This window comes from Dama dama, chromosome 5 (assembly GCF_033118175.1).
Source record: "Dama dama isolate Ldn47 chromosome 5, ASM3311817v1, whole genome shotgun sequence".
In the NCBI taxonomy this organism is placed as follows: Eukaryota; Metazoa; Chordata; class Mammalia; order Artiodactyla; family Cervidae; genus Dama; species Dama dama.
Genome location: NC_083685.1, coordinates 23796049 through 23820542, shown reverse-complemented (window position 1 = coordinate 23820542; position 24494 = coordinate 23796049). Strand labels below are relative to the sequence as shown.

At 44.6% G+C, this 24494-nt stretch overlaps 1 protein-coding gene across 1 annotated transcript in view; it reads right to left on the bottom strand.

Annotated features, from left to right (window-relative positions):
• The window catches only part of TMEM132C (transmembrane protein 132C), a 563174-nt gene that overhangs the window by 414439 nt on the left and 124241 nt on the right, over positions 1–24494 (bottom strand). The window contains exon 2 of the mRNA XM_061140702.1: positions 21737–22147. Within this exon, the coding sequence (XP_060996685.1) occupies positions 21737–22147 (411 nt within the window). The remainder of the gene's footprint in view (positions 1–21736; positions 22148–24494) is intronic.

Sequence of the window (24494 nt, the reverse complement as noted above, 5' to 3'; positions counted from 1 at the left end):
ACAGGGGTGCGCATCAGGCTTCTCAGACTGGAGTGGAGTTGGACCCAGCAGCGTATCAGAACAACTGCTCCCAGCAGTAACACAGGGTCTCCCATGGTCCCTGCACCTTTCCGAACATCCTCATAAATTCACCATCTGGGGGCTTCCCTGGTGGTTCAGTGGTAAAGAGTCCGCCTGCCAATGCAGGAGATGTGGGTTCCATCCCTGGTCCGGGAGGATCCCACATGCCTCGGAGCAAGTAAGCCCACACGCCATAACTACCGAGCCTGTGTTCTAGAGCGTGGGGCCCGCAATTGCTGAAGCCCAGGCACCCTAAAGCCTGTGCTCCACAAGAGAAGCCACCACAGTGAGAAGCCTGCACACCGCAACTAGAGAGTAGCCCTCACTCACCTCAAGCAAAGCCCACACGGCAATGAAGACCAAGTACAGTCAAAAATAAATTAATTAATTATTAAGATTTCATTTTAAAAGGGAAAGTCACTCAGTCGTGTCCGACTCTCTACGACTTCATGGACTATACAGTCCATGGAATTCTCTAGGCCAGAATACTGGAGTGGGTAGACATTTTCTTCTCCAGGGAATCTTCCTAACCCAGGGATCGAACCCAGGTCTCCCACATTGCAGGCAGATTCTTTACCAGCTGAACCACCAGGGAAGCCCAAGAATACTGGAGTGGGGAGCCTATCCCTTCTCCAGTGGATCTCCCTGATCCAGGAATCGAAGCAGGATCTCCTGCAATGCAGCTGGATTCTTTACTAGCTGAGCTACCAAAACTAGCTTTAAAAAAAAAAAACCTCACAACCTGAACTCTGTTGTGCCAGGAAAACGGAGTGTAGGATCCTTTCCTTGCAGCTGGAGGGAGTGTGGGACCCAAGCCACAGAGACAGCTGTGCTCCCGAATGTCTGTCTCTAAGAGACTCTCAGCAACAGAACTCTGTAAGGAGGTGGGAGCAGAAGAAACAAAGGAGCCTTGAGGTCAGATCATCCCAGAAATAGATGGATTAGAGGAGGGGGGAGAAGGGATTTCCTATGTGTAGGTTTCTGAGGTCTTCTGCCATGTTATTGTTGTTATTATTCAGTAGCTAAGTTGCATCCGACTCTTTTGCGATCCCATGGACTAGAGCCTGACAGGCTCTTCTGTCCATGGGATTTCCCAGTCAGGAATACTGGAGTGGGTTGCCATTTCCTTCTTCAGGGGATCTTCCTGACCCAGAGATCAAACTCGTGTCTCCTGCATTGGCAGGCGGACTGTTTACCACTGAGCCACCTTGGAAGCCATCTGACATGTTAACCAGGACATTAAAGGAAAGGACGGATCCTTCAGGAATTGCTGGTGACATCTTTTTAATACTAAGATTACACCAAATATATAATCATCCAAACCCAGAACCCAGTGTCCAGAGGGCCAGATCTATTCAAATGGAATATAGCTATGACTTCAAAATCAATATGGATCAAATGGAGGGACATTCTACAAAAAAAAAAAACTGACTTGCATTTTTCAGGATTATGAAAGACAAACAAAGGCTGAGGAACTGTTTGTGATTTAAAAACACAAAAAGAAGTTGACGGTGCAGGTAGAATCCTGAATTGCATTCTGAACCATGAAAAACTTAGCTCTCTTTTTGCTATAAATGATATGATGGGATGATAGGCAACATCTGAATAAAGTATGTAGAGGTAATAGTACTGTAAAGAAAGTTCTATTCTTGATTTTGATCACTGTAAAGCAGTAAATGAAAGCCCTTGCTTCAAGGAAATATACATGAAAAGGAGTCATGTGCAAGCAATCATGAATATAATTAGTTTAGAAAAAATATATACACATATATACATTTAAAATATATATGGGGCGGGGGGGGGGGGTTTCCTGGCAGCGGAGTGGTTAAAACTGTGCTTCCACAGCAGGGGGTGCAGGTTTGATCCCTGGTCAGGGAACTAAGATCCTTCATGCCACACAATGTGGCCAAAAAAATAAAGATAAGTAAACAAAATAAAGTATTTAGAGAGAGACATAAACAGAAAAAGAATGCTAAAGCAAATGTGGCAAAATGTTAATTTAGGGAAATTCAGGTGAAAGGTATACGGGATTCTTTATAAGATTTTGCAACTTTTCTTAAACTCTAAAATTATTTCCAAGTAAAAAAATTTAAAAGCAATATTATGGTGCAGGAAGTCCTTTATACACAGTGGGCATTGTTTAAACTCGTGTTTCTCAATGAGGGCTGTTTTCCCCCAGGAGACATTTGGCAATGTCTGGAAACGCTGTTAGTTGTCACTACATGGGTAGTTGGGTGGCATGGCATCTAGTCCTACACAGGATATCTCCCCAACAAAGAATTATCTGGCCCAAAATGTCAGTAGGGTTGAGAAACCCTGATTGAAGTATTTAAAGAAAACGAAGCAAAATTTTTCACAGACATCACTTCAGCCATGGGAGTATTAGGAAACCATCCTCATTTGATAAAGCCAACGCTCCCTTTCAAGCTTCCTCTCTCTCCGTCTCTCATCCAACATCTTTACTCATTCCTCCCATCTCTGCCAAGCGCACCTGGATCCTACTTCAAGGGACATTAATTTGGTCTGCCTAACACCCCTTCTCCCCCTTCTTCTGGTTCCAACACATTGCTTCTTCTGGGAAGGGTTCTCCTCCTAATTTCAACCATGTGGACTGGAACTTCAATATTTCAATGTAACTGATGTAGCCACACAAGACTGTATCCCATCAGGGCCGGTTCTAGTATCTTACCCTTCCTATCAAAGTTCAGAGGTCAAAGGCAGGAATGGACAATTGAGTAACCTGAGGCCATAGCCTAGACGGCTTAAATCAAAAAGCATTTAACATATTTTGAAATGTTGCCAAAACTGGAAACCTGGGCCACTTCACAGTTTTCTAAAATCCTGATTTCTTGGTTTACTTGAATCATTAAGACTTTGGTGCTCACAGATATAAGGATTGTACTCATCTCCTGGGGTCACTGTGAAGAGTAAATAAGTTTATACATACATACCTACATATATAATTAAGTATATTTGTCACACAAAAGCTCCTTCGAGAACACTGCTCACTGATTAGGATAAAAAAAGCAGTGTTTAGATGCATAAAAATACCTTCTCTTAAGTACTACAAAAGCAGATATTTTAAGTGAGTTTGTTCAGGATCCCCTATACCTGGTGTCTTGGTAATCACTGATGCTTAACACGGACAATAAAAGGGCATCACAAATTCCTTCTTTATTCTGTGGTGGAGTGTCTGAAACAAGGCAGCTGTCCAGTGTGATGTGGTCCATAGTCCTCTCTGGTCAGAGATGGACACCTTGACACAGAGAGCTTGCAGCACACTCCTTTGGTTTAAAATGTACAGACATTTTCCAAGAAGATGATACAGCTGAATCCAAACAAGAATACAAACCGATTCTTCCGCTTTCAGAATAACTCAGACCAACACCATCAGGAGGGTCCTGATGCAGGATATAGGGAGGGATGTGGTGGCCCGGAGCTGGGTGTCAGAGGCTGATTGGCTGGAAGAGCAGCCACCGGGGATGGGGAGCTTAGGTATCATAGCCTTAGTGGGGCCTGGGGGGGGGGGGGGCAGTCAACACCAGGTGTTGAATCTGAGAGGACTGAGGTGAAGACAGCAGGGGGATGAACCCATATAGAGAGATGAGACAGGAGTTACAAGTGAAAAAGGACAAGCCTAGATGAGCCTTGCATCGTTGTGCATTGAGATATCTGTGTGAACTCATGGTTTTTGAGACAGAGATGTTACCGTACCACTATTTTCTGATTAGTGAACCCAAGAAGCAATGAACATATCTAGAGCCTAAACTTTGGTTTCTAAGCACCAATCTCTCACTAAAAGGAACTGAGCTGATTTTAGGACGGGGACAGTGAAACTACAAGATAAGCCTGGAAGTTTTTATATTTAGAAAGGAAGAAAATGCTTAAAGAACATTGAGGACACAGGACGCATCAAAAGGACACAGAAGTCACTATAAAATGATTCCCACTGCCAAACTGAAGATATTCTAAGCATCAAAACAACCAATAATAGTAATGAAATAGAAGCCACAGAGTACAAATGAAATCCATGAATCCATTCTGTTAATAAATTCATCAGTGAAATACTGAAATTGTAATAGGAAACATTTACATTGTCCCTGAACCTCTTTTCATAGAATATTTAATAATTTTAAAACAACTAAGGGTAGCTTCACTGTGGAGAAGCTTGGCAAGCAGCACCTTCACCAAGCAATCAAGTGAGCATCGTTAATATTGTGACAGATTTAAATCATATCCTACCTGATCAAACGCAAAATGGGGAGAGCAGAGCATCCCTTCTGGGACACTCCTGCCAAAGGTACATAATCAGAATCTAAGTAGGGAAAAACATCAGACAAACCTAAACTGAGAGACAAGCCAAAGATAAACAGCCTGTCATCTTCAAAACTCTTAAGGTCAAGAAATTCAGGAAAAGAATGAAGGAAAACAAAGTCCCATGACATGAAGGATATTACTGAGACAATAAAGGATGCTAAGTTAGGGTCTGAGGACAGTACAGTAGTCAGGCAGCAATGTTTATTCCTGATCTCCAAGATATATTTTGGTTCTAGAAGAGAAAGTCTTTGTTTGTAAGAAAACACTCAGCAACTATTCAAAGGTGGTAAGTAAGTATTCGGTCAGACACTCTGAGACAGCTCAGGGGACCAAAGCTCTAGGCACTTGTTCTGGCAGCTTGTCTATAGGTTTAAGCTTGTTTATACATAGTAATAAGAAGCATCCAACTCTTTTCCACTATATGTGTGTTTTATTTGCGTATGTGTCCATCATGAGGAAATAGAATCTAATGCAGCTGGTTCAAGTGCCATTAAGAAGGGACTACTTAAGGAGGAAATAAGAAAGTAATTTTGGCTCCTAAGATAAGACATGAGGGGATGTAAGTATCATCTGAAGTGACAAGGGGATAGTACAGAAAACAGTATGGAAGTTCCTATAGAAAACTAAAAATTGAGCTGCCATATGATCCAGCCATCCCACTCCCGGTCATAAACGCAGACAAAACTCTAATTTAAAAAGACACATGCACCCCTGTGTTCACAGCAGCACTCTTCACAATAGCCAAGACATGGAAAACACCTAAATGTCCATCAACAGATGAATGGATAAAGAAGATGTGGTACACATATACAATGGAATGTTACACAGCCATAGAAAAGAATGAAACAATGCCATTTAAAGCAACATGGACAGACCTAGAGATGATCATATTAAGTGAAGAAAGTCAGCAAGAGAAAGACAAATACCATATGATTATCACTTACACGTGGAATTCAAAATATGACACAAATGTACTTATCTACAAAACGGAAACAGACTCACAGCCATAGAGAACAGGCTTGTGGTTGCCAAGGGGGAGGGGATGGATTAGTAGGTTGGGATTAGCACTATTATACAAACAATATATAAACAACAAGATCCTATTGTAGAGCACAGGGAACTATATTCAATACCCTATGATAAAGTATAAGAGAAAAGAATGTGAGAAAGACTGTATACACACACACACATATATATATCGCTGATTCACTCTGCTGTATATCAGAAATTAACACAACATTGTAAATGAACTACACTTCAATAAAATAAATTGTAAATCAAAATAGAGGCAGGAGGAGAAGGAAGTGTTCCTGACCCCAGTGAGAGCAGGAGCCTTGGAGAGAGGACTCCAGAGAGGAGTCAGGGTCATGGGGGACAGAGGCCCAGGGAACAGATAGGGAAGAAATACTAGAGCCTCTCTTCCTACTCTCTGGCCTCCTACAAGCGCCCCCACTGGGCAACTCCAGATGGCAAGCAGCAGGCACAGGAAGTGTTCCCTGCAGAGGTCAGCCTCCCAGGGCACAGAGTAGAATGGGGAGTGCGACTGGGATGTAGGCAAATGGAAAAGAAAAGTCAGATACACAACAGCCCAGGGACTTCCCTGGGCATCCAATGGTTAAGACGCCACACTGCCAATGCCAGCGAGCAAGGATTTGATCCCTGGTCAGGGAACTATATCCCATAAGCTTTGCCAGCCAAGAGATTTTTTAAAATATATACAATAGCCCATTGGAACTTTTTACAATAACTCCATGAGATGTGTTTTCCTGGCCCCACTGCATAGATCCAGAAACTGAGTGTCCATGGGATTAAATAATGCCCATTTTTACACTAGGGTTTCCCTAGTAGTTCAGATGGTAAAGAATCTGCCTGCAATGAGGGAGACCTGGGTCGATACCTGGGTTGGGAAGATTCCCTGGAGGAGAGTATGGCAACCCACTCCAGTATTCTTGCCTGGAGAACCCCCATGAACAGAGGAGCCTGGGCGGCTATAGTCCATGGGGTCACAAAGTGTTGGACACAGTTAAGCGACTAAGCACACATGCGTGTGCGTGTGTGCACGCGCGCGCGCGTGCGTGCACACACAGACACACACAACAGAGCAGAAATCTGATTCAGGCTGGTGTGAACCCCAAGCCTTGCCCTCCATTAGGAGTTCTCAGGTGAGGCTGAGTCCTAACACGCTGAACTAAGCTCCGTCTGGGTCCTGCCTTTGTCTCTCCAAGCAGTACTCAGGTCCATCTCTTGCATCTTTTTGCCTCTGATACGGAAGAGACGGCAGAGTTGACAGATGAATGATAAATGATGCTTGCTTATCCCTGGTTCAGGCGAGTATGACACAAACTCAGTTAGGAAAACACATCTTTGGTGCTGCCTCCTGTTTATACACATGAAACTCAGATAGATTTCTGAGCAGGAAAGAGAGACGACTTGTTGCCTGACTTTTCTCTGTCTTCCCTACCCGTGTAGCTTACACTCTGGAATTTAGAGATGTAGGAATATTTATTGGGTTTTTGAATGGCCCCAATAACACACCCTTTTTCTGGTAACAGCACCCCAATTTTCCTCTGCACCTCACTGTCAATCTTTGCAAACTCCTCCCACAGCCCCTAGACAGGATCATTAGAGCACATTGTCTTTAACAGACCAAGTTGACTGGTTTCAGAAATGCTCAAGAACCAAACAGGACCAAGGAGACACAGTAAGACCTTCCCTGGGTTCATCGGGTATTGGGTAAAGGATAGTCGACCTTGACTCTGCAAGGGCGGGAGTTCAGGACAGCCAAGACCCATCATATGGAACCTAAAAACGAAGTCAGCACCATAACAGGCAAAGCAAAGAACCAAAGGAAAAAAAGAAAATTCTGGTGTCATAACTAAGCACCTGGATCAAGCCATAACTGATACTAATTTTGGTATAATTCCATCACCCCCACAAGATATCTTGTACCCATCTGCAGGCACTTTCCACTCTTTCAGTAATTTACTCAGTTGTTAAGAGAAAGTCCTAATCAAGGATGCTTTCCACTGTTTAGAGTGAAATTCTGGTCTCTGTTTTAAGTTGATTTGTTTCATGTGGACATTTCTGAGAACCCATTATCTGCAAAGTGGAGGGCCCTCCTTTCTCTCCCCTGAAAGGAAGAGGCAGAGAATACAGAGAAGGATGGCATTTTTAATAAACATTGAAAACACTGCACCTGGCCAGATCCTTTGAGCATCACACAATTATGAACATTCTCACCTCCAAGCCAAGGGACAACTTCCTGGAGTGACTGATGGAGGAAAAGGACAGTGGTGGATTCGATCCTTAGTTGGCAACCCTTGATAAAATGGTGGCTATCTAGAGGTTTTCAGCACCTCAAATGTACCTACCCATTTTTCTGTGCAACCAAGACAGAAAGAGATGAGTTCAGGTAAAAGTCAGATAGTATGAGAAGCCAAAGAGGGAATTAAGTCAAGATTCATTTGTTCATTCACCAAGTATTAAGGGCCTCATATGCGGCAGGCATTGAGGTTAATGAGCAAAACAGATATATAGAGAAGTGAAAAAAATAGAAAAGAAATTCTGCTTTCAAGGGGCTTAAATTCTAGGGGAGAGGAAGACTGCTAAACCAATAAGAGAGGGACTTCCCTAGTGGTCCAGTGGTTAAGGATCCACCTTCCCCTGCAGGGGACATGGGTTCAATTCCAGGTTTGGGAACTAAGATCCCACATGAGTTGGGGGCAACCAGAAAGCCTACACAATAAAACTAGTGAGCCTGCATGCTCTAGAGCCTGTGTTCCATAAGGGAAGCCAACACAATGAGAAGCCCACGCACAACTAGAAGCCTTTGCACTGCAACAAGAGAAGTCCACACACTGAAACTAGAGAAAGCCCATATATGCCACAACAAAGACCCACTGCAGCCAAAAGAAAATAACAAAACCCAAGTAGGTGAAATCCATAGGTTATCAGGTGGTGATAAGTGAAAAAAAAAAAAAAAAAAACATGATAGAAAAGGGGAATAGGAAGTCCCACAATGAAGACGAGCAGATGGCATAGACAAAGGAAACGGTTCCAGTAGATATCTAGATGCTACCCAACAGAAGGCATGTGCAAAGGCCCTGAGGTGGGAGCTTAGTGGTGGTGAGAACCAGCAAGGCAGCCCACGGAACTGGAACAAAGTGCCTATGTGAGGACATTGGGGTTGAGATGAGGTCAGAAGGATGCTGGGGGTCATGCAGTTCATGTAGCGCCTTGTAGATCATGGAATGCACTGTGGCTTTAGCTCTAAGTATGATGGGAGTTTCTAGAGGGTTTTGAGAGGACAACATGATCTGACTGATAGTCAGGAAGAGTCTGAATGGAGGACGTTCCTAAGCAAGACACAGTTGGTGTACATTGAGGATGGAAGACACTGTGGGCTTCCCCCTGGGCTATCAAAGTAAGGACTGTCTCTACAGGAGTCACAGCAATTGGATAAGAAACTGAGTCCCAAACCCTTGGCAGCATGTGTGTTTGGAGGAGGAGAATGAAATTCCCCAGATTGGAAACTCCACGGTGGTCCAGTGGATAGGACTCTACGTCTTCACTGCCAAGGGCCTAGATTCAATTCCTGGTTGGGGAACTAAGATCCTGCAAGCCATATGACAAGCACCACCCACCCCCCCAAAAAAATTCCTCAGATCTGGGACTCTTATTCGAAAAGATACATGTATTCTTATGTTTGTATGTTCTTATATGCTCTTATGTTTACCATAGCCAAGACATGGAAGCAACCTAAATGCCTAACCACAGAGAAATGGATAGAGGCGACGTGGTATGTATACACACAAACACACACAACACACATATATATGTATATAATGGAATATTACTCAGCCATAAAAAGGAATGAAATAATGCCATTTGCAGCAATGCAGATGGACCTGGAGATTACCATAAGTGAAGTAAGTCAAACAGAGAAAGACAAATATCATGTGATATCACTCATATGTGGAATCTAATTTTTAACAGTGATACAAACAAACATTTACACAACAGAAACAGACTTACAGACATAGAAAACAAACTTATAGTTACTGAAGGGTAAATACTGGGGGCATGGGGAGGGATAAATCAGGAGTTTGGGATGAAAAGACATACACTCTTATAAGATATCTGTAAGATAGATAACCAACAAGAACCTACTGTGTAGCACAAGGAACTCTATTCAACATTCTGTGATCATGTAAATGAGAAAAGAATCTAAAAATGAATGAATATATGTGTAAGTGAACCATTGCTGTGTACACCTGAAATTAACTCAAGACTGTAAATCAACAACACTACAATAAAAGAAAAGGACTCCTGGACCACTGAGGAGGAGTCAAAAGATGATGCTAACAGATTTCCTGCTTCTGTAAGCAGAAGAGTGGACCTCAGGACTCATAGGAAACCTCCCAGTCAAAGCCACTGCTGGCAGACACCTCCAGTCATCAAGGCTTGAGGGAGGTGTCCAAGAGCTAGGCCATAGCTGGGGGTGACTGGCCCATGGCACAGACACTCAGCACAACAGATGACAATGCTGAATTTAAAAGCAGATGAGAAAAGTCTGCTTTGTGAGTCTATTTCTGTTTTATAAGCAAGTTTATTTATGCCATTTTTTTAGATATGATAGCATATGGTATTTGTCTTTCCCTGACTTACTTCACTCAGTATGATGATCTCTAGGTCCATCCACGTTGCTGCAAATGGCACTATTTCATTCTTTTCTGTGGTTGACTAATATTCTTTTGCATATACGCACCACATCTTCTTTATCCATGCCTCTGTCGATGGACACTTAGGTTGCTTCCAAGTGTTGGTTATTGTAAACAGCGCGGCTATGGAGGAATGTTTGATGGGGGAAATAATGAATGAAAGGAAGAGAGGCAAAGCAGACAAAACAGAGAAGATACCCCAGAACAAAAGGTGTGTTTGGAGTCGGGTGTCCTTGACTTAGGAGATGACACAGTGGAAATGATCGGGGAATCAAATAATGCCATTTGCAGCAATGGCAAAAGAAGAAGCAAGCGGACCTTGCCACGGGCTGCCCCAAGGGCTTTAACTACACGTGTGAGAAGCAAACAATTGGCCTCTGGTTTCCTCTAGTTCTTTGGTTGGTTGGATAGGGTCGTGCCTGCCTAGCATCCATTCTGTTTCATCTGACACAGCCTGATTTGTCTTTGGACACTTCAGCACTCTCTTTCCTAGTATTCTGGATGCAGTTGACCTGAGGCTCCTGCACTGGTGTCCCAGACCTGACCAATCAGAAACTCCATTCCCTCCCATCAGTGACTCAGTAAGGGTTGGGCCAGGGACTCCAGTGAGCACCAGGAGATTCAGACCATCAACTTTTTCTACAATCATTTAGGAAACCACTTAATTCTCACCAGGGTGTATTGTGTGGCTAGAATGTGAACTTTGCTGGTGACAATGATGACCACTCAGAAATGAAGCCAACACAGAGAACACAGGAGACAGATGGAAAGAAACAGCGACTAGTGACATTAACGGATCTCTGGATCCAGCCATGCCTGAAACCTATCTGAGTTTTTTTAAGTTACTTAACCTAATACATTTTTAAACAGCCCCCATTTTATTTTTGTATTTTTATTTTTTGGCTTTGGTATCATTTGTACAAGCTGGCTTTTTTCAGCATATGCAACTAAAGAGGTCATGACAAATGAACTGAATCATTTGACACTGAGATCGTTTCTACTGGGCAGGTGCGGAAACCTCGTCTCAGGGCCTCAAACACAACCTCACTGTTTCTAGTGGAGACAAAACCACGTTTCCAGTGCCACCTCCTGTTTACGGTGTGAGTTTTTAATTTTTTAATTTCGGCTTAAAATCACCATTAAGCTGGAATTCCATGATAAGAACAGAGCCAGCCTTCTGTTCCATGGGGATCCTGGGGGTAGGGTGCTTGTCTTAAAGTCCCTCTGTTTATTTTGAGAAGAAGAGAATCCCTTCTTGCCTCAAAGGACCGCTCATCTACCCCCACGTGCCAAAGTGGGCAGTGTTATATCCCTATTTCTACAGCACCGGAGTCCACAGAGACAGTGAGGAAATGCGGTGGAAAGCCAACATTATAATTAAGGGGCCAGAGGGACCGATTGAGCAAGAAAGATGAAAAGAGTCAACTGCAGAGTTGGGGGGAAATAAATGAACTTCAGGGAGGCATGGAAGCTGCTCTGGATGTTTCCGATGGCTCTGCGACCCCAGAGGGAGAAGGGCTGTTTAAGACAGTATCAAGAGCATTATGAAACTAAGCCAAATGGAATTAGGTATAAGCTGTATTTAAGCATGAAGTACATCAAGGGATGTCTCAGAATATAAACCACGGGCTCTCTGTTTAGGTTGATTATAAATGGACACCACAGTACACTCCAGGAGCTTTTCTTATTCCCCGATGTCATCAAATCCACTGTTCTTCTAATGCTTTTTATTTTTTACATTAGTCTCAGTCATTTAAGAAACATTTATGTGTAATTTCTATTAAATTTTTGGGATGATTCTTCTTCTCCATGACTTTGATAACTATACACATAATAATGGCTATGATTATTTTTTTAAGACTTTTCTTGATGAGGACCATTTTTAAAGTCATTATTGAATTTGTTACAATATTGCTTCTGTTTTATGTTTTGACTTTTTTGCCCTGCAGCATGAGGACTCTCAGTTCCCTGACCAGGGACTGAAGCCACATCCCCTGCCCTGGAAGGCTAAGTCTTAATGGCTGGACCACCAGGGAAGTCCCTGGCTATGATTTATTGACCTTTTACTCATGTGACTATTACCATGTGTAATGGGCTGAATGGTGGCCCCCAAAAGACTGGTCCCCTTAGAACCTATGGATGTGGTCTTACTGGGAAACAGTCTTTTCAGATTTAATTGAGTTAAAGATCTTGGGATGAGGTCATTCTGGATGAGAGTGGGCCTTAAATCAATGAGCAGCATCCTTACAAGGCTGAAAGGGGAAAGATGTGCAGAGAAGGGACTGTGAAGATGGAGGCAGAGGTCGGGGGCGGGGGGGGCGGGGCGCTGCAGGCACAGTCAAGGAAACCAGAAGCCATCAGAAACTGAAAGAGGCAGAGGAGGAGCCCCCAGACCCCTGGAATCTGTGGAGAGAGCACAACCTTGTTTGGATTTGAGTTTGGACTTCTGGCTCCAAAACTGGGAGAAAGTTTCTGTTATATTAAACTACCTGGAAATGAAGGCACTGTGTTAAGTGGCTCACACCCATTTTTTTTCAATAATACAGTCTCATAGTCCTACAAAGTCCTGAGCTCAGAAGAGCCGTCCTTCCTCTAATTTTTGCTGCACACACATCCAGCATCTTGCCTCCTTTTGTAACAGTTCTTCAATCTTTCTCTCGGAGAAATGCCTTTCTCCCTTGAGTACAATATGGTGGAACTGTCTGTCAGATCGTCTTAATCTTTTCTAGACCAGGGTTGGGGCTGTTCTCACTCCTGGCTATACCTGAGAATCACCTGAAAAGCTTTTAAAAAATGAAAATGATTAACACTGCTTCTTTGCCCGCTTCCACTCCACTGCTACAAAGATCTTGGTTCAATCCATTAGGTGTAGAGTCTGGAGGTTATTTAGCAATTTTCAAAGCTTCTGGGATGATTCTAAAGTTCAGCCAAGGTTAAAGGACTCTTCCTCCCTGGAATCTGGGGCTTCCCAGGTGGTCCAGTGGTAAAGAATCCACCTGCTAATGCAGGAGATGCAAAAGACGAGGGTTCAAGCCCCTTGGTCAGGAAGATTCCCCTGGAAAAGGAGACGGCAACCCACTCCAATATTCTTGCCAGGATAATCTCATGGATGGCAGGCTACAGTCCATACAGTCACAGAGTCAGACACGACTGAGAGACTATGCATGCATGCCCTCCTGGAACCTAAAAGAAAACCACATGAGCACAGAGACAGAAACACATAAAGTAATTAGAGTCCCTGTATCCCAGTTGTACCCTGAAGCCAGACATCAATGACAAGCACCGGAACCCTTGAACTGGCAACTTCAGACTTTTAGAAACTGGTCCCTTAGTGTATCTTCAGGGTCATAAGATCCCGATCCCTTAGCTGATTTGTTCCTACTGTTAACGCCAGAGGCTTCTGACCAGTTCATTCAGGAACTGGCAGGACAGACGCTCAAAACTCAGCTAATGCCTCCATGATACAGGGCACCCTTCATCAACTCATAAACGAGAGCTCCCCATGCCACCAACAACATGAAGGGTGTGAAGGGAGAAAGAAAAAATATTTTGTGTAAGGGGATTAAGAGGTACAAACTTCCACCTATAAAATAAATAAGTCAGGGGAATGTAATATACAATATAAGGAATACAGTCAATACTAATGCAATAACGGTGATAAATGATTACACTATTCATGGCGATCAACTCATAAGGTATATAAACGTCCATCACTATGTTGTATACCTGAAACTAATACTATATTGTCAACTATACTTCAATAACAAAAAAAATTATATAGAGATGACATGGTCTTCTACATCAAATCTTTGAGGGTTCCAGACATTTGCAACTGTGAATATGCCACTAAGAGCAGTATTAAAAAGAAAAAAGAAATGTACATACTGCAGAAAACAAGGACTCACTCTCGGAGACAGCTATAACTATTGTCTTGGAAATTTTGCTAATTCAGACTTTGGCTGGGTTGTATTTTACCTTTGTCCTCTCCTTAAAGGCAGCAAATTCTAAATCCCTAAGGTATAGAAACACTTTCATGCAGCTCAGCACACAGGTAGGACAGAGAATTAAGTCCTAAAGAGAAAACAGTTTCAAAGATATTAGACGTACCCACTCAGAAACAAAGGCAAGTCAATTAAACATAATTGGTTGCCTTCTTCAAAGTATATACAAATAATCTCTAAGTGAAAAATTCCCTTATAGCCAGTGCCCAGGGTATAAGTGAATGCACTTGAAAAGGATTATACTACTAAGTCACTTTCCAGGTGGTGCTAGTGGTAAAGAACCCGCCTGCCAACACAGGAGACGCAAGAGACGTATATTCAATCCCTGGGTCAGGAAGATCCCCTGGAGAAGGACATGGCAATCCACTCCAGTATTCTTGACTGGAGAATTCCATGGAGAGAGGAGCCTGGTGGGCTACAGTCCATGGGGTTGCAGAGTCGAACACAACTGAGGTAACTTAATGCGTGCTAAGTCACTTCAGTCGTTCAACTCGTTGCAACTCCACGGACTGCAGCTTGTCCGTGGGGTTCTCCAGACAAGAATACTGGAGTATGTTGCCATGCCCTTCTCCAGGGGATCTTCCCAACCCAGGGATCGAACACTACATCTCTTATGTCTTCTGCATTGAAAGGTGAATTCTTTACCACAAGAGCTACCTCGGAAGCCCTGGAAAGGATTATTATATGTAGAGGGAAAAATGCCGGGGATATATTGTTTTAAGGTTCTTACACAGCATATAAAGCAGTATGATATAATTTGAATGTAGGCTTTGATTAATTAAAGATACATTTTGTAGGGCAACGGTTAAATTTTAAAGAGGCATAAATAATGAGCCAATAATGAACCAATACGGAGATAAAAAAGGAGTCATAAAAAATATACTCAGTATGAAAACAGGCAGAAAAAGAAGGAAAAAGGAGTAGAGAACAAATGGTACATAAAACAAAAAGCAAGATGATAGATTTTAATATAAATATATCAATAATCTCATTAAATATAAGTGGTCTAAATACAATTATTAAAAGACAGAGATTATCAGACTGGATAAACAGGCAAACCCTAACTATACACTGTCTATAAACAATCCACATAAAATAATACAGATTGTTTTTTAAAAAACAGAAAAGATACTACAATGCAAACTCGAATCAAAAGTAAGCTGAGGTAGCTGTATTAATATCACATGAAACAGACTTCAGAATAAGGAATGTTTCCAAGAATAAAGACGTATATTACATAATAGGAAGAAGTCAGTTCACCAAGAATTCATTATAATTCTAAGTGTGTATGTACCTAAAACAGTGTTTCAAACACATAAAGAAAAAGCTAACAGGACTGGAATGAAAACTAGACAAACCCACAACACTTCAACACTTTGAGATGGAGACTTCAACACTTTTCTCCGTAACTGACAGAACAAAAAGATAAAAAATAAGCAGGGATATAAAATACCCAAACATCATTAGAGACATCTGGAGCTTCCTTATAAATCTTAGGTAAAGATTTTTAGATATGACACCAAAAGTGTAATTACTAAGAGAAAAAAATTAACAAACTAAACTTCATTTAAAAATCCTTTGCTCTTCCAAAGATACACACTGGGAGAAATCCTATAAACACACATCTGAAAACAAACTTGTATCCGTACTATATAAAGTACTATATAAAGTACCATCAAAGATCAATAATATGAAAATAACAATCAATTAAAAAATGGGCAAAAGATTTGAAAAAGACATGCACCAAATAAGATATAAGAATGGTAAGAAACATAACAAAGAATATTCAACATCATAAGTCATAGGATAAAAGTTAAAACTTGGAAGATACACTACTACACACCTATTAGAACTGCTACACAAAATCAAACTAAACAAAAGGGATAATATTAAGTGGTCCCCAAGATACAGAACAACTGGAGCTCTTGTTGGTGGGAATGCATAGTGTTTCCACGTTTGAAAAAAGTTTGCAATTTCTGATAAAATTATATGAACAGTTATCATACCACCTAGCAATTCCAGTCCTAGGTATTTACCTAAAAGAAATGAAAATGTATTTATATATGAACCTGTTTGTAAATATTTATAGTGACATTTTTCATAGAGAAGGAAATGGCAAACCTCTCCAGTATTCTTGCCCCATAAACAGAGGAGCCTGGTAGGTTACAGTCCATGCAGTTGCAAAACAGTTGCACATGACTTAGCAACCAAACAACGTAGTGACATTTTTCATAACACCCCCCAAATGAAAGTAACCCAAATGTCCTTCAACCAGGAAATGAATAAACAAATGGTTCTGTATCCATTCACAGGATTATGCAGTATTAAAAAGGAATAGACTATTTGTGATGACAGCCATCTAACAAAGAGGTGATAGCTCATTGCAGTTTTGATTTGACAATTAAGGGAACCCTTGTACGCTATTGCTGGGAATGTAAATTGGTGTAGCTGTTGTGGAAAACAGTATGGAGGGTCCTCAAAAAACTGAAAATAGAACTACCATAAAATCCAGATATCCCATTCATGGGCATACATCTGAAGAAAACGAAAATACTTATTCAAAAAGATAATATACCCTCATGATCAAAGCAGCATTTTTTATAATAGCCAAGCTATGAAAGCAACTTGTGTCCATCAACAGATTTACGGATAAAGAAGATGCAGTATATATACAAAATGGAATACTATTCAGTCATAAAAAGAACAAAATTTTTCCATTTGTAATAACTTGGCTGGACCTGGAGAGTGTTATGCTTAGTGAAATAAATCAGAGAAAGACAAATATTGTATGTTATCACTTACGTGCAGAATCTAAAAAATACAACAAACTAGTGAATATAACAAAAAAAGAGACTCACGGATACAGAGAACAAACTAGTGGTTACTAGTGGGTAGAGGGAAATGTGGAGGGTCAACATAAGGGCAGGGGATTAAGAGGTACAAACCATTATGTATAAAAATATAAAAGCTACAAGGATATATTATGCAGCACAGAGAATAGAGCCAATACTTTATAATAACTATGAATGGAGAATAACTTTTAAAATTCTGAATCACTATGTTATATGCTTGAAACTTATGTAATATTATAAATCAAATGTACCTCGATTTAAAAAGAAGAAAAAGGACTAGACTACTACTGACATATAGGTAAATATTACATGCATTGTGGTAAGTGAAATAAGATCCAAAAGTTGCATACTGCACTATCCCAGGTTTATGGAATTATGAAGAAGGCAAATTACAAGGATGGAGAGGCTTCCCTGGTGGCTCAGATGGTAAAGAATCTGCGTGCAATGCAGGAAACCCATGTTCCATCCCAGGGTTGGGTAGATACCCTGAAGAAGGGAAGGGCAATCCATTCCAGTATTCTCGCCAGGAGAACTCCATGGACAGAAGTGCCTGGTGAGCTAGTCCATGGGGTTGCAAAGAGTCAGACATGACTGAGTGACTAACACACACATACACATAAGGATGGAGAACAAAATCACGGTTGCCAGGGGTTGCAGATAGGGGAAGGGAAGTGGCAACACAGGAGCACAGGGGATCTGGGCGAAGTGATGGAAGTGTTCTTTCTATACTTCAGTTGTGTTGGTGTTTAGGTGACCATGTGCCTTCATCAAAATTAAAACTCTATCCTCAAAAGGGTGAATTTTACTGTATGCAAATGACATTAATAAACCTGACTTTTAAACAAAGCAGATTGCTGTAAAAATATTCTATCCATCAGACTTTCCATTTATTCCATTAATTCAGTAATACTCCCTTTCACTCCAATTAATATACCAAAGATTCGTTTTTATTAACCTCGCTTCTCATGACTATGGATGTATGAAATATCTAATACATCCAAAGGCTTTGGCTTTAACCCCTGCTCATGAAAGTGCTAACTGCTAATATAATTGAGAGTTCTGGGTTCTTCTCTGCCTGATTTTAACCACCCTTATGATGAAGAAACGATGAATAATAAGTGAGATGAAGGAAGAAGGGCCAGAGGTGCAAATTCAAGTGGCCAAGGGGAAGGGGCAGGCAGATAAGGAGGTAAGAGAAGCCCTTAATCAACACCCTATCCAGGGGCAGGGTGAAACCCCCGCAGAGCTTTGGTGCCAAGGTCAGCAGAGACCCACACTCTTATTAGGGGAAATTGGAAATACCGATTTTTATATGTGAAGTCTCCCAGTTTGGGGAAGACTGTTCAGTTTTTTATAAATATTATGGACAGAACAGTGCTTGCCTGCAGGTCATGAAGTTTGCAAGCATGAGTTCAGAGCTGTGGGTGTGGAGCAGAGAACTAGGACAGACCCAGGAGCCTGGCGGTTTCACAGAATGACTTCCCAGAAGCTGAAATCACTTCTAAGAAGCTTCCATGCATTGGGGAGTTTCAATTTGGGGAAGAAGGGGTGTGTGCTTAGGGCAAACAGTGCCTGTGTACTCTTAAGTGTAGGAAGGACCAGGTATGAGGATCTATCCCCGTGTTAAGTGTGCACCAGGGGAGCCGAGAAGGACCTCTACCCCCTAACAACCTCTTCCTACTCATGACACCTGCCCCAAGCTGCAAATTCAAAATCAGCAATTGAAAATTCCCAAAGCTCTGACAATCCAAACATTGGCCGCCTGCTTTTTAATTCCTCTGGGGACCAAGGCTGATCTAAAGTGCAGTGAGGCTATTGGGGGACTTTATCCTCCTTGATGTGAATACTCACATCTTTCATGCAAAATGAGCTATGGGTCCAATTATGGACACAACTCCACAGCCAGCCCGGGTGTCTCAGAGAATATCTATGGATGACCCTGGGCTTCTGTCTCCCTACAAACCTATATTCTGAATCATGAAGTACACCTGGCCCCAGATTTCAAAAAGTGATTTCCAGCCTGTGTGACCTTCCCAGAGGCCCCCTATGTGACTGACAACCATCACCTCTCATAGCATTACTTCACCTCTGACAGCATCTCAGCCCACCCCCCGCCCTTCCCTCCTCTTCTCACGGGGCCAATTCCTCAACCAGTATCTCAAGGACACTTCGCTTCTCTACCTCAGCCCAAGTCTTAAATCTTAGGAAGACTCCCTTTTTTCACTGCCCTGGTCTATTTATGGAACCTCCCAAGAACAATGATTCTGTTCCAAACCCTGAGGAATTGCAGTCTTAAATCCACAGTTGAACATCAGCTTACAATTGGTATTAAAAATTGATCAGTGGTTTCGAGGGTTCCAGGAATCAGCACTTAAATCCTTGGGCCAGAAGAGTCAGCGATGATTTTTTTAAGACAGCAGAAATTTAAACAAGGATCAGAAAGCTTCCCTTTCTATGAGAAATCTATGGAGCAAACATTTTCTTTGCAGACCTATCTAAGGGAATGAATGTACTGCTACTTTTAGCCACCAGAAACAAAATGAAAAAATTTTGCAGACCCATAAGCCCCCAAATCACGGTGGTGAAAACTGTCAAGCAAAAGTGGGAAGAGAAAAACTCACTAAATCAAAGTTGCCCAAGGTTAGTGGGAAAGGTGGCTTGGTGGGGGGGGGGGTGGGGGGGAATGGGACAGCTCCCCTTAACTTCCAACCCCCATCCTCACCCCTTGCCCTCTAAATAGCATCTTCAAAACAAAATTTCCAATTCCACTTTCCAATAAAATTGCTGTCCCCAGCCTCTTCCACACGGACATTTCTAATCGCCACTCCTCTAAATCAAAAGTAAAATCCTCTAGATGGCCGGGAGGGGGAAAAAGGAATGTGAGCTTTAATTTAAAAAAGTCCACAACTTACTTTGAAAAGCACATTCAGCAGTCAGAATTCTAACCTGAACCTGATTAAATCTCCTGGCAGAGGGAGAGAACCTGATGGGGACTTTCACCGTTGGCTCAGTTTAAAATGACACCACCTTTCTTAACGCTTTCTACCCATTAGATCACTTTATCATCACAATGTCTCTGGAAAGTATTTTGGGACGGATTTTTTTTTTTTGAATGGCCACTTTACATTTAGGGAAACCGAGTCCTAGAAATGACAGAATCCAGAGCTCACCACAGAATTAAGTCACCAGATTTTACTCCTCTGGAATAAAACAGAAAAATGTTCCCCATCCCTTCACACGCGCGCGCGTGCCCATGCGCGCGCACGTGGGTGCGCGCGAACGCGAACACACACACACACACACACACACACACACACACACACACACTCTCTCTCTCTCTCTCTCTCTCTCACTCTCTCTCTCTCTCTCTCTCCTGTTTACCTGGAGCTCTTGGGGAAAAGGGACACTGTTTAAAACAGCAATTTTGTCCGGTTGGTGTGTCTGGGAACCTTGCAGCCTTAAGGAAAGTAGATTTTTCTGGAATCCTAGCCGGTGCGCAAGGACTTTGGAAAAGCAAACACTACTTTGTAACATCAATTGGCAACTTGTCTCTCCGAATGTATTTCCAGCCCAGCCTGAGGCTGAAGAGGGCCCGTGATTCTCATCAGGTTGGACTCGGTTTGCCGGCTCAGGGCCCGGGGCCGCGGCTGGAGCCGCGAACAGAGCGAAGGACAGGGACACTTGTGCGCATCTCGGTTTCACCCGATGGCCCCAAGACCCTTGCCCAGGCGCCGGCGGCGGAAAAGTGGCGCCCCGCACCCTTTTTCCACGCGCTCACCCGCACCCGCTTCTCGGCCCGGTAGCGGTGCGCGCAGCGGCGGTTCCCAGAGGAGCGGGGCTTCCTCCGCGCGGGTTCGCGGTCCCCCGCGCCGGTGCCGGGCAGGGAAGGCGCGCGGCGCCGGTGGCTCCCGGGCTCCAAGACCACAATCCCGGCCCCTCGCGCCGCCGGCCTGGGTCCCACACGCACGTAATCAAAACCGTAATAATAATTCCAACCTTTCTTGAGCTCTTTGGGCGCCAGTCGTCCCCTCCCTGAATTCTCTTAAACCCAAGGTAGAGTGGTCAGTTTCATTGCAGAGATGAGGAGACTGAGGTAAAAGGCCACCCCCAGGACCCACTGCTAAGAAGCCCAGATCTGATTCCGAGATGCAGTTCCCCCACCGGCGCGATCAGCTCAGCGCGCTCCTAGACCACACAGGACCTCTACGGGGTACCCCGAGGGGGTCCCGGGTTTCTTCCGAGCCGAGGTCCCCGGAGGCTGCGTGGTGAGCGGGCATTCCTGCGTGAACTAACGCCGGCCCTCGGGACCCCACGGTGGGGGAAAGGGGCCGGTGTGCCCTCGTAGGTCACCAGCCCCAGTCCAACTGAGCTGGGGAGGGGGATGCCAGACTAGGGCAAAGGAGGTGCAAAGAGCCGGGCTGCCCGCTCCCAGACCCCCAGCTCCACGTTGGGTTAATTCCTAGCTTAATGCAGAGGTTGCGTTAAGTCCTCAAGGAACTCGGTGATGGTGAAGTGTCCCTCAGCCACGCCCCTTCTTCACCCCCGGGAAGCACTCCGAACCCAGAGATACTGGTTCAGCCGAATTCGCTCCAATTCCACTTACGCGGCGCCCAACTGGGGTCGCCTATCTAGAGGAGGGGCCGCTTCGCTCCCGGAAACCAGCGTCCTCACCCAGGTCCCCAAGACAACCCCACTCATCGGCTCCCCTCCCGCCCAGGCTCCCGGGGACCGCGGAGAACTTCCCGAGCGCCGGCGCTACTGACACCCCGGGTCCCCGGCCTCTTACCTCTGCCCAGCAGCGCGCCCAGCACCAGGCTCAGCGCCCCGCACAGTGGCGCCACCGGCCCGGGGGCCGCGCCCTCGGAGCGCATCCTGCGTCCCGGCAGCTCAGGCCGCCCGCCGCCCGACCGGGGCGCAGCGCCTGCTTGCGGCCCCCGCCGGCTGTCCCATGCCCCGGGGCCACCCCAGGCAGCGAGTCGGCCGGCCGGGCTGTAGAGCCGGTGGTCGCGCCCCGCCGCTGCCGGGTGCAAGCCGCTGCAGCTCCGGATCCCGCGGCGGCTAGCGCTCTGGCCCGGACAACTTTTCTCCAGCCTCCAAGGCGGCCGCGGCCCGCCCCGCCCCCGGGCCGCCCACTCGACCCCGCCCACCCCTGGGCCCCGCCCCTGGGCCCGCCCCTGGGCCCGCCCCTGGCCGGAGGCTGGTGAAGGATGCCGGGGAGAAAGTGCAAGCGTCTGGGAGCGGGCTCGCAGAAGAGGAGGTGAGGCGCCGAGGCTCAAGGGTTGCGCCCATGGGGTCTCCCCACCTCCCCGCAGCCTCCCGCCTTCATGGCCTGTGGCTCGAGTCCCTGAGAGTTCTGCGCAGGTACCCGCGACTCAAGATGGAGCCGAGCCCTTCCCCTCGCCCGCCTCCCGGGGTCCTCACTCTCCGCGCCTCAACTTCAGGTCAGCCCCTGATTCTTTGCCTTGAGAGCAGGGGACATCTGGAATTAAGTCCCCCACAACTGATACGGAGAGATCTCCCAGAGAGATTATTCAGTGGGAAAAAGCAACGTGCAGAACAGATTCAAAAAGAACACGGTTTATACACAGACATGTGCACATATGTGTATATTTGTCTGGAGGGTTAAGCAAAAGGCAGCCGCGGTGTCTCAGGACGGGGACTCGAAAGCCGGGGTGACAGAAAGGTTCATTTTCCACTATGGATCCTTCTACATTGTTGGATATCGCCCCTCCCCCCCCCCCCCCCCCCCCGCCGCATGTGTTTTTATTAACTATTCGGGGTTGGGGGAGGGCGGGAATGCCCCCCTTCCCTGCCAGACTTGCTCCTGCAATAGTTTTTTCTCTGCAGATTCCAAGGACTCGCCACCCCAGTTGGTACTCCAAATGTCTTCTCTGTGTCGTTCCCAGCGCTTCCCTCCCTCCTCGCGTGGATCCCAGCTGCCTGCCTGCCTTCCTTGGTTACTGATGCTCGGGCCTCATTGGCTGCCCGGGGATCTGAACAGCCCCCACTCAGGACCCCAACTCCCCCTCGTGTCCGTGATTGAAAGGCAATATGTCCTGAACCCAGAAGCCTTGTCCTGGAGGCCCAGCCCTCCTCCAGCTGATACACTTCCCCCAGATCCCACAGCCTGCCTGGAGATCACTTGGTGTGCTGGGCTGAGTCGTCCGACCTCAGAAAGGAAGCCCACTGAATCATGTGTCACATCATTCCTGGTCACCAGAGCCAGGAATGAGTTTCAAAAGAAAAGGAAAAAAAAAAAAAAAAAAAATCTTTGATCAGATGAGAAGAAACTAAAGTGAAAGGTGTTAAACACATCTGTTTCTTTTGTCCCAACTCAGTTACAAGGAGTCAAGAGCCAAGCAAGCATATGGAGAAATTGGGGGGTGGAGGCAGAGACTCCAGGGGCACTCCCCATCCCTGGAGCTTTTTTCCCAGCTGGACAGCCCTAAGGAGGAAGAGGGTCACTGATCCACTCTGCTTACATGGTGGGGAGAGAAGGCAGCTTTTCCAGCTAGCCAGGCCAGAAAGAGCACTGCAAAACCTTGGTTCTGATAGACTTGGGTAGCAGAGACTTCATTTTTTCAGGAAACTATGCTATAATTGCCCAGTTCTTCAGTTCATTCAGCTAGTGTACATACACTCTTGGGAGGCAAAAAAAAAAAAAGTAGACTTGAGTTCCTAAAATGGAAGGCACATTTCCTTATCGTTTTTGTTTGTTAGCTTGAAAGTCACTGGAGAATGATTTTTTTTTTTTCATTTAAATGTTTCTAGCCTCAGTGAGAAATACAACAGAGCCCATCATTTCCTGACTGAGAGCTTAGAAAATCAGCTTCATCCTCTCTCCCTCCTGTCTGATAAGAGAACAAAAGAAAAAGCCCCCAGTTATGCTGGCCACTCCCCTCAGCTTCTTCTTTGTAGCTTTATCATGTGGTCCTCCCACCCTCCCCAGACACACATCATTTCTTACCTTTTGGCACAAAATATTGCCCTCTCTACTGCAAAGTCAAATTCCCTGGTCTGAGACTCCATGGTTCAAGTAACAGAAAAGGGGAAACTGAACAAACCACAGGGAAATACAGGAGAATTTGAAATGGGAAAGTAAAGGAGGAGTCTTGGTAGGGTAAATCCACTCCCCAGTCCCCAAAGGCATGTGCTGTCCTCGGGTGCTCTGAGTCTTAGACGTGACTTGAGACCACAAAGTCTCCTAGCATCACCTGTAAGAGACTCCTTCCTGCTTGTTCCAGATTGGACCAAAGGAGACCCAGGTAATGAGTGCCTCTTTCTGCAAATCTGTTTAGAATCCCATTCAATCTGCCATGTGACCTTCTAAAAACCAAACAGACACACCCCAAACCAAACAAATAAAGGGATGATGTGGTTGATTTATCCTTCTTTAGGAATCCCAACCCCCACCCCGGCCAAATAGAGGTGTGAACTTGGAGGTTCATGGGCAAAGAGTTTCCTGTATTTATTTTTTAAAGGCATGTATTTTTAACCCCCAAATAATTAATTCCTTAACTTAAATTACTTCCAGATGCTTTTCT